This window comes from Oryctolagus cuniculus, chromosome 19 (genome assembly GCF_051225735.1).
Source record: "Oryctolagus cuniculus isolate XC-2025 breed Fujian yellow rabbit chromosome 19, ASM5122573v1, whole genome shotgun sequence".
NCBI lineage: Eukaryota > Metazoa > Chordata > Mammalia > Lagomorpha > Leporidae > Oryctolagus > Oryctolagus cuniculus.
Genome location: NC_142885.1, coordinates 6,476,179 through 6,488,397, shown reverse-complemented (window position 1 = coordinate 6,488,397; position 12,219 = coordinate 6,476,179). Strand labels below are relative to the sequence as shown.

General features: G+C 70.4%; 1 protein-coding gene across 1 annotated transcript; it reads right to left on the bottom strand.

The window, feature by feature from the left end:
* Positions 1–1,713: 1,713 nt before the first annotated feature.
* Positions 1,714–8,694, bottom strand: FSCN1 (fascin actin-bundling protein 1). Its single transcript, XM_051839043.3, has 5 exons — positions 7,738–8,694; positions 3,534–3,690; positions 3,322–3,443; positions 3,039–3,206; positions 1,714–2,843 (listed from the first exon to the last, which is right to left on the bottom strand). The coding sequence occupies exons 1-5, from the start codon at positions 8,567–8,569 to the stop codon at positions 2,641–2,643; spliced, it is 1,482 nt and encodes a 493-aa protein (XP_051695003.1). The 5' UTR covers positions 8,570–8,694; the 3' UTR covers positions 1,714–2,640.
* Positions 8,695–12,219: the final 3,525 nt, after the last annotated feature.

Sequence of the window (12,219 nt, the reverse complement as noted above, 5' to 3'; positions counted from 1 at the left end):
TCAGGGACTTCCGGGCCCCGGTGTCCCTGGCCAGGGAAGGACCCAGGAGGCTTGCTGGGGTGAGCGGTTAGGCCCCGGCTGCACGCCCGCACCGTATCAGTATGCTTGGTTTTGAGTCCCGAGGCCGGCTTCCTGCTAACCTGCGCCTTCAGGGCTCAGGCACGGGGCCCTGCCGCCCAGTGGACGGAGCTCCTGGCTCCTGGCTCCAGCCTCTGGTGCAGCCTGGCACAGCCCTGGCTGTGGGCACTTGGGGAGTGAGCCAGTGGACGGAAGCCCCCCCCCCTTTCTCTGAGGATCCCAGTTAAGCTACTGAGTCACTTGGAGCCCTGGCCACACTTGCTTGCGCTCACTAGGCCCCTCGGGCCTCAGCTATCCTGCCTGAGCAATGGGAGGTGGGACTTTTGCCACCCCCACCTAGTGAGACCCCCCCCTCAGAGCTGGTGGACCCGGGGTTACAGGGATGTGGTGCCGACCCTCCCAGCCCACCCTGTGCAGACCGTGGGCGCTGCGGCTGGGGCTGGTGATTCCTGAGGGCCGTGAGGCCTGTGACTGTGTGTGCCCACGCGTGCGCACGGTCTCCGGTGCAAGTTCACACCTTCCTCAGTGGGGAATCCCGCCGGCAGCAGCGGCCGGAAGTGCGCGCGGGAGTCCGGACTCGTCCCGACAGGAGGCCAGACCAGAGCCGCCCTCCTGGCTCCCCCTGACCGGACCTCATGGAGGCCGAGCTCGGCCGCTTCCTCCCGCCCCTAAGTGAGCCACACGGGGCGGGAGGTGTTTGCAGAAGGAACCGAACTCAGTCCGCGCGGGGCTCCGAGGACCAGGCCCCCGGGGTCTCCCCAGCCGGCGTGGGCCCTGTGGGCGGGGCGGGGCTGCCCCTCCCCCAGGCTGACCGCCGGCGCCAAGCGTCCATCTGTGCCTGGCTTCCGGCCTGACGATAATGGGGCAGGGGCGGGGTGGCCGCTGGGACCCCGCTGGGGGCCCAGCCTCCCTTTGTGGCCTCCATCTGCTTGTGTCAATCTCGAGACTCCCGCCCCCAGGGACCACCAATCACAGCGCGGGCCTCGCTGTTTCGTCATCAGCAGCCAATCAGCTCCTCCGGCCGCCCTCGTTGGAGCTCTGACCTGTGTCCCCTGTAGGGGACACCTGGGTACCCTGGCCCAGCCCTCCAGGCTGCACCCTGCGGGGCTTCGCCTCAGTTTCCCCCCCCGCACAAAAGGGCCCCGCCCAGGGCCCGGCAGCCCGGGCCGTGGGCTCAGAGTCCCCGCCCCGCCGCCTGCAGCCTCCGGGGAGTCCAGAGCTCCCCCGGGCTTCTCTGGCAGCCTGAGCAGCCCCCGCCCCAGCCTGGTGCTTGTATGTGCGCATGACAGAGCAGTGGGGGGCTTCAGTAACACCCCCAAGTATGGGAAGGGGCGGCCCCACCTCCAGACTCCCAGTCCAGGAGCCCCTGCCCAGCGAGGGCGAAGTTCGCAGTTTGCGGAGTCGTTGGGTCACCTGCACCAGCTGAACACGGATGGTGCAGGACACGCCCCCAGCCCCACCCTGCATGGCTGTGCCATGGGGGCACCACAGGGGCTCTGGGCGCACCCGGCGCTGTCCTGGTTGCAGTTGAAAGACCACCCACCAGAGGTGCCAGGGACCACCACACACACACAAACAGGGGCACCCCCGTCACTTGGCCTCCCCCCCCCCCCCCCGCCACAGACACATGCGGGCTGCAGACTCCGCGGCGTTTTATTTTGCTCTTTCCAGTTTGATGCTAACTATCATGGGCATTTGGAGTTATACAAATGACACTTACAAAAAATAAAAGACCAAGACACCCAGAGGGAGATGGAGGGCGTGGGGGAGGGGCTGGGAGCCTGGGGTCCCTGCACCTGGGCCCAGGACTCCCAGCTGAGGGCGCCCCTGGCTTCACCCCACCCGGGAGACCCCCCGGGGTCCAGTCAGACTCGTGGAGCACCGATCCCAGCAGGGCTGGGGCTGGGCAGGAGGGCGGGAGTCAGAGGGGACAGCGTGGAGGCGGAAGCAGCCGCCCGGGACCCCTCGCTGGCCACTCATGGCTTTGCCCAGGGTGCCTCCAACAATCACAGAGCGTTAAAAAGAAAAAAAAAAAAATACTGATTTGGTCAGTTTCTGCTTCCAGTCAGGCCAGGGTGAGAGAAGAGAGACAGGAGCAGGGGTCCCCCACACCATCCGCGGCACCTCGGGGAGCCAGGCTGAGCCTCTGCCGGCGGAGGGGGGCGGATACAGGCCTCACCCTGCCCCCAAGGGCTCCCCCTCCTGGCACGGCTGGGCGAGGCGGGGCAGGGGCGGGGCAGAGGGGGCGCCGGGGTGGGCAGAGCCCCCCATTCCAGTTTTCCACCCCGCTTCTCCTGGGCCACCTCCACAGATAAGGCTCAGAGTCGTCTGAGGTCAGAGGAAAGAGGTGCCAGCCCCGCCTGCGGCATAGAAGGGGGCACAGGGACCCGAGACCCTTCCAAGAACAGGCCATGGGCTGGAGGGATTACGGGGCGGGGTCCACAGCGGTCAGCAGGGGAGGGGAGGGGGCACCGTTTTGTTTTCTCTGGGGGTTCCAGTTCAAAGGCAAGGGGCTCCTCAACCTGGGGCAGGGGCGGGGCGGGGCGGGGCGGGGGCGGGGCCCTAGTACTCCCAGAGCGATGCGGGGTCCACGGAGTCGGCGCAGGCCTTGAGGACCCCCGCGTGGTCCCCCTTCAGGTAGCGGCCGCCCACCTTGATGGCCACCTTGTTGTAGTCACAGAACTCGAAGAAGAAATCCACGGGCGTGTCGCTGCTGCTGGTCACCGACGAGTCGCTGCCCACCGTCCAGTACTTGCCCGTGGAGTCTGGGAGGGGAGACCCCGTCAGGCCCGGCCTCCTCCCCTCCGCCAGCCCCCATTCGGGTCCCTAACCAAGCCGTGCCCTTTCCCTGCCGGGCACCTGCGCCCCTGTTTTGGGGGGCGCGGTAGGTAAGGACCCCCTCTCAGCAGAGAGGAGAGGAAGGGGCTGCTCCCGGGGCGGGGGGAGGAGGGAACACCTGCCTTTGATGTTGTAGGCACCGTCGTTGAACTCGAGCTGGAAGACGTCGTAGTTGGAGCGGTTGGCGTCCAGGGTGCCCGTGACCTTGCGGCAGCCGATGAAGCCGTGCTCGCCGCGGAACACGATGATGGGCCGGTTGATCAGTTTCATGAGGAACAGCTCCGGGTCCCCTGTGCCGGGAGCGGGCAGCACGGTGAGCCCCGGGGAGGGGTGGGCGCGGGGCCAGCACGCTGCACCGCACCCCCGCCCCCGCCCCGGCGGTCAGCCCTGGTTCAGGGCGGCTACCTGCGGTCTCCACCGAGGCGGCCAGCTGCCCGTTCTTCTTGGCCGTCACGAACTTGCCGTTGGACGCCCGCAGCGTGATGCGACGGTCCCGCCACTCGATGTCAAAGTAGCAGCTGGCATTCCTGGGTGAGGGGAGGGACAGCAGGAGAGGGCTGGGGGGGCGTCCCCGGGTGGGGGGCGCGGGGTGCGGGGCGCTGGGCGGGGGCACTCACTTGGTGGACGCGGTGGACTGCACGCCCCCGGTGGCCGTCAGCGTCCAGTACTTGCCCGTGTGGGTGCGGAAGGCGCACTTCTTGGAGTCCCTGTCGATCTCCAGCTGGAAGGTCTCCTGGTCCGTCTCTTCGTCCTGATTGGCCGACAGGTCCATACCTGCGGACAGTGGGGGCCTGTGTCCCCGTTCCCGATGGCCACGGGGCGCAGGGAGGCCGGCAGAAACCGGGGCACGCCCGCGCCCGCGCCCGCCTCACTCTCCCTGCCCTGAAAGCGGCCGCCCCCGTGCCGGGCGGGGGACAGGAAGAGCCGCAGTGTGGCGCGTGGAGACGCGGCAGGATGGCACGGATTTGCCCGAAATACCACCAAAAGCGCCGACAGGCGCGGGCGGCGGGCGGATGGGCTCATCTCCTCCCCGCCTCTGCGGATGCCCCAAGTTCTTCCAGCACTTAGCAGCACCAAGAGGAGGCACCCCCACCCCCCACAGCGGGGTGCACCCTCCCAGCCCGCCCGCCCGCCCACCGCGGCCCCGTGGGCAGAGCTGTGACCCTGAGCCGTCGCCATGCCCCTGCGTGATCCCAGGCCACCCCTGCACGCTGGCAGGTGCCGGGCGGGAGCGTCCTGCCCCCGCAGGAGCTATTCTGGGCGGCACATCCCAGCCGCCTCCGCTCTGCTCGCACCTGGAGCCGGGCCTTTGGTCCCAACAGAACGGACTGCCATCCCCAGACGCCCTGAGCAGGGTGAGCCCCCCTGTGCCCCGTCCCCCAGCCCACCCCAGCGGCCGGTGGCAGGAGGCTGGCGGGGGTGGAGCCTGCACCCAGAAGACCCAGCCTCAGTTCTCCAGCTCCCCCGATCCTGACACCATCACCCCCGCTCCATAAAGAGGGCTGGGAAGGGCCCCGGGGGGCGCAGAGCAGGGGAGGGGGCAGACTCCCTGTCCTCCCGAGTGCGGATCCGCACACGGGGTCACCCAGGGCCCCTGCTGCGACCCCTGAGGTCCTCACCTCTGCGGTGCAGGGGAGGTACCCTCAGACCCAGGGGGCACAGAGCAGGGAGGGCCACGCCCACCCCAGCCAGCCCTCGCTGCTGAGTCGGCAGCCCCGCAGAGCAGCCACACCCTGCCTGGTGCCCGCGCGGCACCACCCACCCAAGGCTTGGCCAGAGGGAAGGAAGAGCCCCTGGGGGCCCCGGGACAGCAGGGCAGGCAGAGGGGGCTCCGAGCGGCAGGAGAGGGGCAAGGGGCCGGGCAGACGCCAGGGGCCTGAGGACAGAGGCGCCAAGCCCAGGCAGGGGCTCTCTGGGGGCGGGGCCGGCCCAGCCACTGGCTGCTCCCACCTCCCCCACCCCCGCTGCTCAAGCAGACCCGGGAGGCAGCAGTGAGGGATCACGGGATAGGGCTCCTGCCACCCACGTGGGAGACCTGGCTTGAGTTCCAAGTGAGGCCCAGTCCTGGACAGTGTGGGCCTTGGGGGGGGGGGGGGGCTCTGCCTGCTCACCTGGCAGCCATGGGGGAGGGACTCCGGCACCCCCTCCCCCCCCACAGGCTGCTGGGACCTCACTGGGCGCCCGCCCAGCGGGTTTGGTGGGAAGGCCTAGACCAGCGGTCCCTCTCACGTCCAGCCTCGGCTTCCCTGCCTGTCCAAAGGGTCCCCGCCCCCATCAGACAAGCCGAGGCCCCGCGTCTCCCTGGAAACAGTCTTCTCTGGGATTTTTCTGTTCCTCCCCAGCAACACGGCAGGGCGCCTCCCCGCAGAGCCCCAGGGGGCCAGGAATCCCTAACCCCCCACCCCGCACCGGCCCCAGGGGGGCATCCCTGTCCCCAGCTTCGGCTCAGAGGGCCCCCACCGCTCGGCTCTTAACAGGTCCCAAATCCCCCAGCCCCCTAGTGGCACTCAGGGGAGGGGCCTGGCCCTCCTGTCCCCCTCCCCCACCCTCTCCCAACCAACTGCCCACCTCCCTCTCCCCTTCCCCCAGTACCAGCAGGGCCCCGCCCAAAGGAAGAACTCTTACACGTTCTGCAAAGCCCCATGTGACCCCTCACCAGCCCACCAGCCCCTGGAGTGGCCAGCCCAGGGCACCCCCAGAGCCAGGCCCCCAGCCAGGCAAGGCGCCCCCAGAGCCACGAGGCTGGAGGGGGCAGCAGGGGAGGGGCTGGCTCCCGAGACTCCACCCCTCGCCCCGGGGAAGATGTGGGCGGGACATCGCTCCCAGCCCAGCCAGGCCCCACATTGGCCAGGGCCCCCTCCTGGAAACAAGGCCGGGGACACTGAGGCCAGCAAGCAGGCTGCAGGAGCACCCCGCCCCCCCCCCCCCCGCTCGCCGCAGCAGGCCTGCAAGGCTGACTCACCCCCCCCCTGCCCCCGCCGCGGGCCGGGCTCCAGACCCCCTCCCTCCGGGCTGCAGCTTCCAGATGTGTATGAGCAGACCCCGCCCCTTGCCACGCAGCCCTGTCCAACATGGCCCCGGCGGACACACCCCCTCGCCTCCCTGCTCTGGGCTCAGGTTGGCCCATGACCCACCCCAGGTAGCCCGGGGGAGGGGGCGGCCGCCACAGGACCCAGGACCCAGGACCCAGGACCTGAGGCCAGCGGGGCCCTCACCTCCGCCCTGAAGCCCCCCTTCCCGCCTCCACCTCTGGGAACTGATGAGCCACACCACCGTGTCCCTCCAACTTCCTGCCTCCTGCCCCATCACCCTGAGTCACCACCAGGTCGGCAGAGAGGGGCACCTGCCCAGGCTCACCCCAACACCCTCAGGCTCTCTGCTCCTGCCTCTGCCTCCCCAGCACAGATGGGGGCTGCTCCACTCCCACCTCCCAACGCCACCAGCTTCCCAGCCACACTGGGCTTTGTGCTGCACCCACCTGCCCCAGGGCCTTTGCACAGGCTATGCTTGCTGCCTGGGACTGTCGTCCCCCCACCCGATGCATGCGTCCATCCTCCAGGTCATCTCCAGCAGGGACCGACCCCCGCTCCATCGGACCTGGGGGCCCCCTGGGCTCCCTCCAGCCTTTTGTGGCCGCCTCAGCCCTGCACTTATTTGCCACCCGTCTCAGCACCCAGCCTGCGGAATGGGTGGGGAATTCTGTCCCACCCGTGGGAGAGGAGAAAGGGGCTGAGAGGCAGCAGGGGTCCAGATAAGAGTCCATTCTGGAGTCACGTGTGCCCAGCTCTGCACCCTACTTATTTGCTGTGTGACCTGGGGCCAGTGGCTTTCCTCCTCTGGGCCTTGACACAGCAAACTCAGGCACAAAAAGGCCACTCCCTCTGCCCCCCCCCGTGGAAGGGGGGTGGCCATGGGGAGGGCTTCCTTCCCCGGGAGCGGAGAGGAGGGGAGGGGAGGGGCCCAACGGCCAGACTCCAGAGACAGGACCCCCGCAGGCCCCTGCCGCGAGGCGAGGCCTCAGGCTGTGCGCAGTCAACTGGCTCTTGGCAGAGGAGAGGAGAGCGCCCGGCAGGAAGGGGCAGAGGGAGGGAGAGGAGGGGGCTCCATCCCGTGCCCGGGCCAGTCGGAAATGGCCAGGCCTGCGGGAGGCCCCGGAGGGGCCGTATCGCATTGCAGCCAATTGTTCCCGGCGAGGGCCCTCGGGGATGGGTTCACGCGAGGGTAGGGGCTTCCCAAGGGAGCCAGGCTGGGGTCTCGGGTTCGTGCCGAGCAGAGGAGCGAACCCGGCGGCAGGCGCGCGGCAGGGCGCAGGGCGGGGTGCCTGGCGGGCCGCCATCCGCGCCCCGCCGGTCCCCGGGCGGGAGCGGGGAGAGGCCACCCCCTGGGGAGCCCCCTGACCGGGCACCGGGCCTAGGGGGGGCGGCGTGGGCGGGCGGGGCGCCCCCGCAAAAGCCGAGCCCCTCCCCGGCCCGCGCCCCGCCGCTTCTGGTTTCCCCATCTGCAGAGACCGAGCAGGACAAAGGGGGCGCGGGAGGGCCCAGGCGAGGCGACCCGCCCCCCTGCGCACAAAGGCCGACGGGGCAGACGCGGGAGGAGGCGCCGCGGGGATCAAAGGGCCCGCTAACCTCCCCCACCCCGCAACCCAGGGTCCGCCCCTGGGGAGAGGCCCCGCAGCCCGGGGGAGGGGAGGAGAGAGGCGAGGGGCGCCCCCTCCCCAGGCGCGGGCCCGCCCATCCGCCCGCGGAGCGCGCGCGCGGGGGCCCCGCCGGGAGTGGGCGGCCCGAGGCCGGGCCGCGCTCGGCGCCCCCGGCGCCCACTCACCCTGGCGCGTGGACACGTTGCGCTCGTTGGCCGCCTGCAGCACCACCTGCGCGCAGCTCTGCTCCAGCGCGAAGAGCTCGTCCTTGCCCACCTTGGTGGCCTTGCCCGCCTTGAGCGTGCCGCTGGGCCCCGACGGCGCCAGGTAGCGGCCCTCGCAGTCGCGGAAGGCCACCCGGCCCGAGCGGAACTCCAGCGTGTAGCCGGTGGCGGGCTCGGGGCGCGCCACCAGGCGGCCGTCGTGGCGCAGGAAGCGGTGGTCGGCCGTCTGCACGCTGTAGCGCTGGTCCTGGAAGGCGAGCGTGATGAGCGAGTCGACGCCCCAGGGCACGTCGCGGTCCACGGCGATCTCGTCGGCCGGCCGCGCGCTCAGGTGCGCGTAGCGCTTGCGGGTCAGGCTGTAGATGTTGACCTGCGGGTGCATGGCGATGTGCACGCTCCACTTCTCGGCGGGCGACACGCTCTGCGCGAAGCACGACAGGCGGTCCTCGGTGCCGCCGAAGTAGCGCCGGTGCGCCTCGGACTGCAGCGACCAGCGGCCGTCGTCGTGCGCCACGATGAGGAAGCGGCAGTCGGCGCCCGGCGCCTCGCGCTCGCAGCTCACGTTGCCGTCCTTGTCGGCCGCCAGGTAGCGGCCCAGGTGGCTGCGCAGGCACACGGCCGCGCTGCCCGCCTCGTCGGGCGGCTGCTCCAGCGTCCAGATCTGCTTCTTCTTCAGGCTGCTGGCCGACGCGTTCACCTTGAACCCGAACGCCTCGGCCGTCAGGTACTTGTTGCCGCAGTTGATGAGGCCGAACTGGATCTGCACCGCCTCGGCCGTGCCGTTGGCGGCCATGGCGGCGGCGAGGCCCCGGCGGCCCGGGAGCTGCTGGCGGTCCCCGCGGCGGCGGCGCCCCCCGCTCCTTTGTCTTCCGCGGCGCGGCCCCGCGCACCCTCGGCGAGCGCTCCACAAAGCCGGCCCCGCGGCGCCCCCGCCGCTTTATAGGCGGGGTGACGTCAGCGCCGCCAGGCCCCGCCCCGCCCGCCGAGGCAGGGGAGGGGGCGCGGCGGCGCGGTGCAGGGGGGGCGGGGGTGGATGGCGGGGCTGGGCGCCCCGCACCGGGCCCCGCGCGCCTCCCCGGGCCGTCGCCGCCGCTGCTGCCGCTACCGCCCCCGCCCCGGGGGCCCTCGCCCCAGCTGGGACCCGCGCCCCGGACCACGGACGACCCCCGCCCCACTCCCCGCGGGCGGGAAGGCTGAGCAGCTGGGACCGCCGCGCGGATGGGCGTTGCGTGGAGGCGGGGCCCGGGCTGCCCGGAGGAGGTGGCCTCGCGGCCGAGCCCTTTAGGAGCTTGGAGACACACAGGTGAGGAGCAGCTGGCTGGGGCCGGAGGGCGGGCTGGGGGCTGGGGGCTGGGCCTGGGCCTGCAGAGCCCAGCGCACCCAGTCCCGGGTGTCCCTGGGGTCTTGCAGCCCGGGGCTGTGGTCCCCTGAGGCCCCCCTCCCCAAAGGCCACCAGATGCCGCCGGTGGCCCCGCACGGGCGTGGGTGATGATGGTGCGAGTCAGCCAGCAGCGTTGCCTGCCTGGGCCTGCGGGCGGTGGCTCGGGCAGGGCCCAGATCTGCGGTGCTGGGGCCAATCGGCCGGCCCCCACCCCAGCGACCCTGGCCGCGCCCCTATCCTGCAGGACCCGCCTCTCCACCCTCCCCCCGCACGGACTTTTGTGGGGACATTCCCAGCATGCCGGGTAGGCCCCTGGAATGCCAGCCAGACCGCGGGCTGCCCACGAGCTGGCCGCGGGCAGACCCTTCCTGGGGTTTTCAGTGGTGGTGGTGGGGACGTGCTGTCGCCTTCCCCATGCCGTTCAAAAGGGTTTGAACCCTCCGCCCCCCACCCCGACCCGGCATGGCCTTAGAACCCCCTCGCACCTCTCAGAGCTGGGAAATCTGCTGTCTCCTTCTGAGGGCATCCAAGGTCATACAGACCCAGGCTGTGTGACTTCGGAAAATCTACTCAACCCCTCTGTGCCTCAGTCTCTTCCTTGGTCCCCCATCTCAGGCCGGGAGGGGGCCCGAGGCTGGGGGTTCCTGCCCTCCTGCGGCGCTTACCCCTGGGGTGGAACGCCCGGGAAGGCGGCCTGGGCTCTGCCCCCCAGCCTGCATGGCTCCAGTGCCCACCATGGCTCTCCTCTAGGGATGGGTTCATGTGTGAGGGGGACAGAGGGGTCCCCAGCCCGGGAGGGACCGCCCATGTGTACTGCGCAAGCGAGGGGTCCCTGGGCCGCGGCCGTGTCGTTGTCCGTGAGTGCCAGCCGGCTGACTTCACTGGGTGCTGCTGGCCTTGGGGACCTGGGCACAGGCGGGTGGATGGGCCAGGGCTGGCTGAGTGGGGGTGAAGTGGATCCACCGGGGAGGGGCCCCGGGACTTCCCCCGGGCTCCTGGGCGCCGGGGATCTCCACCGTGGCGTGGAAGGGAGGGCGCTTCCCAGAGAAGTGCGACTCCAACCTTGGGCGTTTATCGCCTAGACAGGAGCAGGGGAGGGGCAGGGGTGCAGCTCCGACGTCCAGGAGCCCGGAGACCTTGGCCCCCGCTCCGCGCACTGCTGTCTCCCTTCTGCAGACCAGCGAATGTGGGTGTAGTCACACAGCGTTTTGTTCGCGTTCTTTTTTTTTTGAGAGAGAGACCGAGAGATCTCGCATCCACTGGTTCACTCCCCAAATGCCCACAGCAGCCGGGGGGCTGGGCTGGGCCGTGCCCGAGCCGGGCGCCAGGAGCGCCATCCGGGTCTCCCCTTAAAGAGCAGGGGTCCAGCTATTTAATCCATCGCCTGCAGCCTCCCGGGGCCACCTCAGCAGGAAGCTGGGGCTGGAACCCCCACCTGGGTACGGGACAGCGGCCCCGCCCTCACCCATCTGCAGCTCCGGGGGTGGAGGCGCCTCTCTGCCTGTGTCCTTGAGCTTCCTCCACGTGCCATTCCTTGGTGTGAACACCTCCGAGTTCGCCGAGCCTTCGCATGCTTGGGCTGTTTGCACCAGGCCGCGTGCCGCCCACGAGCCCCTCGCTCCGTCCTCCGCTCTGTGCCAGCGTAGGGGTCACGTGTGCAGGCCGCCTGTCCGTGCCTGGGAGCCGTGCACACAGCGGGGCTTCTCCACCCTAGCCTTACGCCCCTGGGGCTGGCGTGGGGGTGCAGCGGGGTGCAGCGGCTCTCGTTGGAGCTCTGCTTTGAGTCCTGTCGGATCCAGCTCCCTGCTAACGCTCCTGGGAAATCAGCAGAAAGTGGCCCGTGCTGGGGCCCCTGCACCTACGTGGGAGACCCGGATGGAGCTCCTGGCTCCTGGCTTCGGCCCAGCCCAGCGCTGGCTCTCGCAGCCATCTGGGGATGCAAGATCTCTCTCTTTCCCTCTTTCCCTCTCCCTCTCTGCCTCTCAGTATAAACGAACAAATGAAACTGCAAAGCCTGGCACCGTACCCCATGAACGGCGAGCGTGAGCGGCAGGACGTAGCTGCATCCTCCACGGGGTGGGGTGCGGGGTGAGGGAGCCCTGGCCACAGCCCCTGCCCGGAAAGGGGAATGAACTCGGGGACAGGGCAGCCTGCAGGGCCAGGGAGCTTGGGTGGGGCCGGAAGCCGGCGTCACAGCCCTCAGGCTGTGAAATGTGACAGCCGCCACTGACCCTCCGCTGCGGCCAGGAACTGGACACTATGTCCCCGCCCCCCACGGGAGCCCGGGTGCCACCTGAGCCACCCTTCAGGAAGCGGGGCACGGCCCCGGGGGAGCAGCCGGGAGTGGCCGGGCTTGGCCGAGCCACTGGGGCCTGGCACCCAGAGCCCTGCAGCTGGCTGGGGGCGGGGCCAGGGGGCGGGGCCGGGCCCTGGGTGCATCTGGAAGCCGTGGCACCCGGAGCCAGTGCCGCCTCCTCTCCGAAGCCTGGTCCCCTGTTGTCCAGGGAGGTGAGCGTGGCTGGCCCGGCGTGCAGCAGGTTCCTGGGAACTGTGGGTCGCAGGCACACACACGGCAAGGGCGGTGGCCGACCTGCCCTGGAGGGCGGGGAGGGGGGGCTATGAATGGCATCTTTGTTCCCCTGCAGTCCTGGCCTCCGGGCCCCCCCCCCAGCTGCCTGGCACGGCTGGCGCCCCTCAGGGAGCCCCACAACCTGGGAGCCGCCCCAGGTAGGAATCCCGCCAGGCCTGGCTCCCTGGCTGACCACAGGGCCCCAGCGCCGTGGGCCAGGCCGAGGGGCCAAGCCGAGGCTGCTGCCCGCTGCCCGCTCCCCCAGGCAGCTCCGCCCACCTCTGACCTCAGGCTGCAGACAGGGGAAGCCGAGGCCCAGATGCACCACAGGGGAAGGGGCATAGCTTTAAGGAAAGATGTTCGGTTTTGGGGGGACCCCGGGCTTGGGGCTCTCAGCATATGTATGAGGAGACCTGTGACCCACTCCTGGCCGAATCTGCTCCAGGCAGGGAGTCCAGGAGGGCCTCCTGGAGGCGGTGGTGCCAACGCCCGG

Coding starts and splice junctions, on each gene's coding strand:
- FSCN1 (XM_051839043.3), bottom strand. CDS start 8,569: ATGGCCGCCAACGGCACGGCCGAGGCGGTGCAGATCCAGTTCGGCCTC. Junction 3,691..7,737: donor CAACGTGTCCACGCGCCAGG/GTGAGTGGGCGC, acceptor CACTGTCCGCAG/GTATGGACCTGTCGGCCAAT. Junction 3,444..3,533: donor CAGTCCACCGCGTCCACCAA/GTGAGTGCCCCC, acceptor CCCCTCACCCAG/GAATGCCAGCTGCTACTTTG.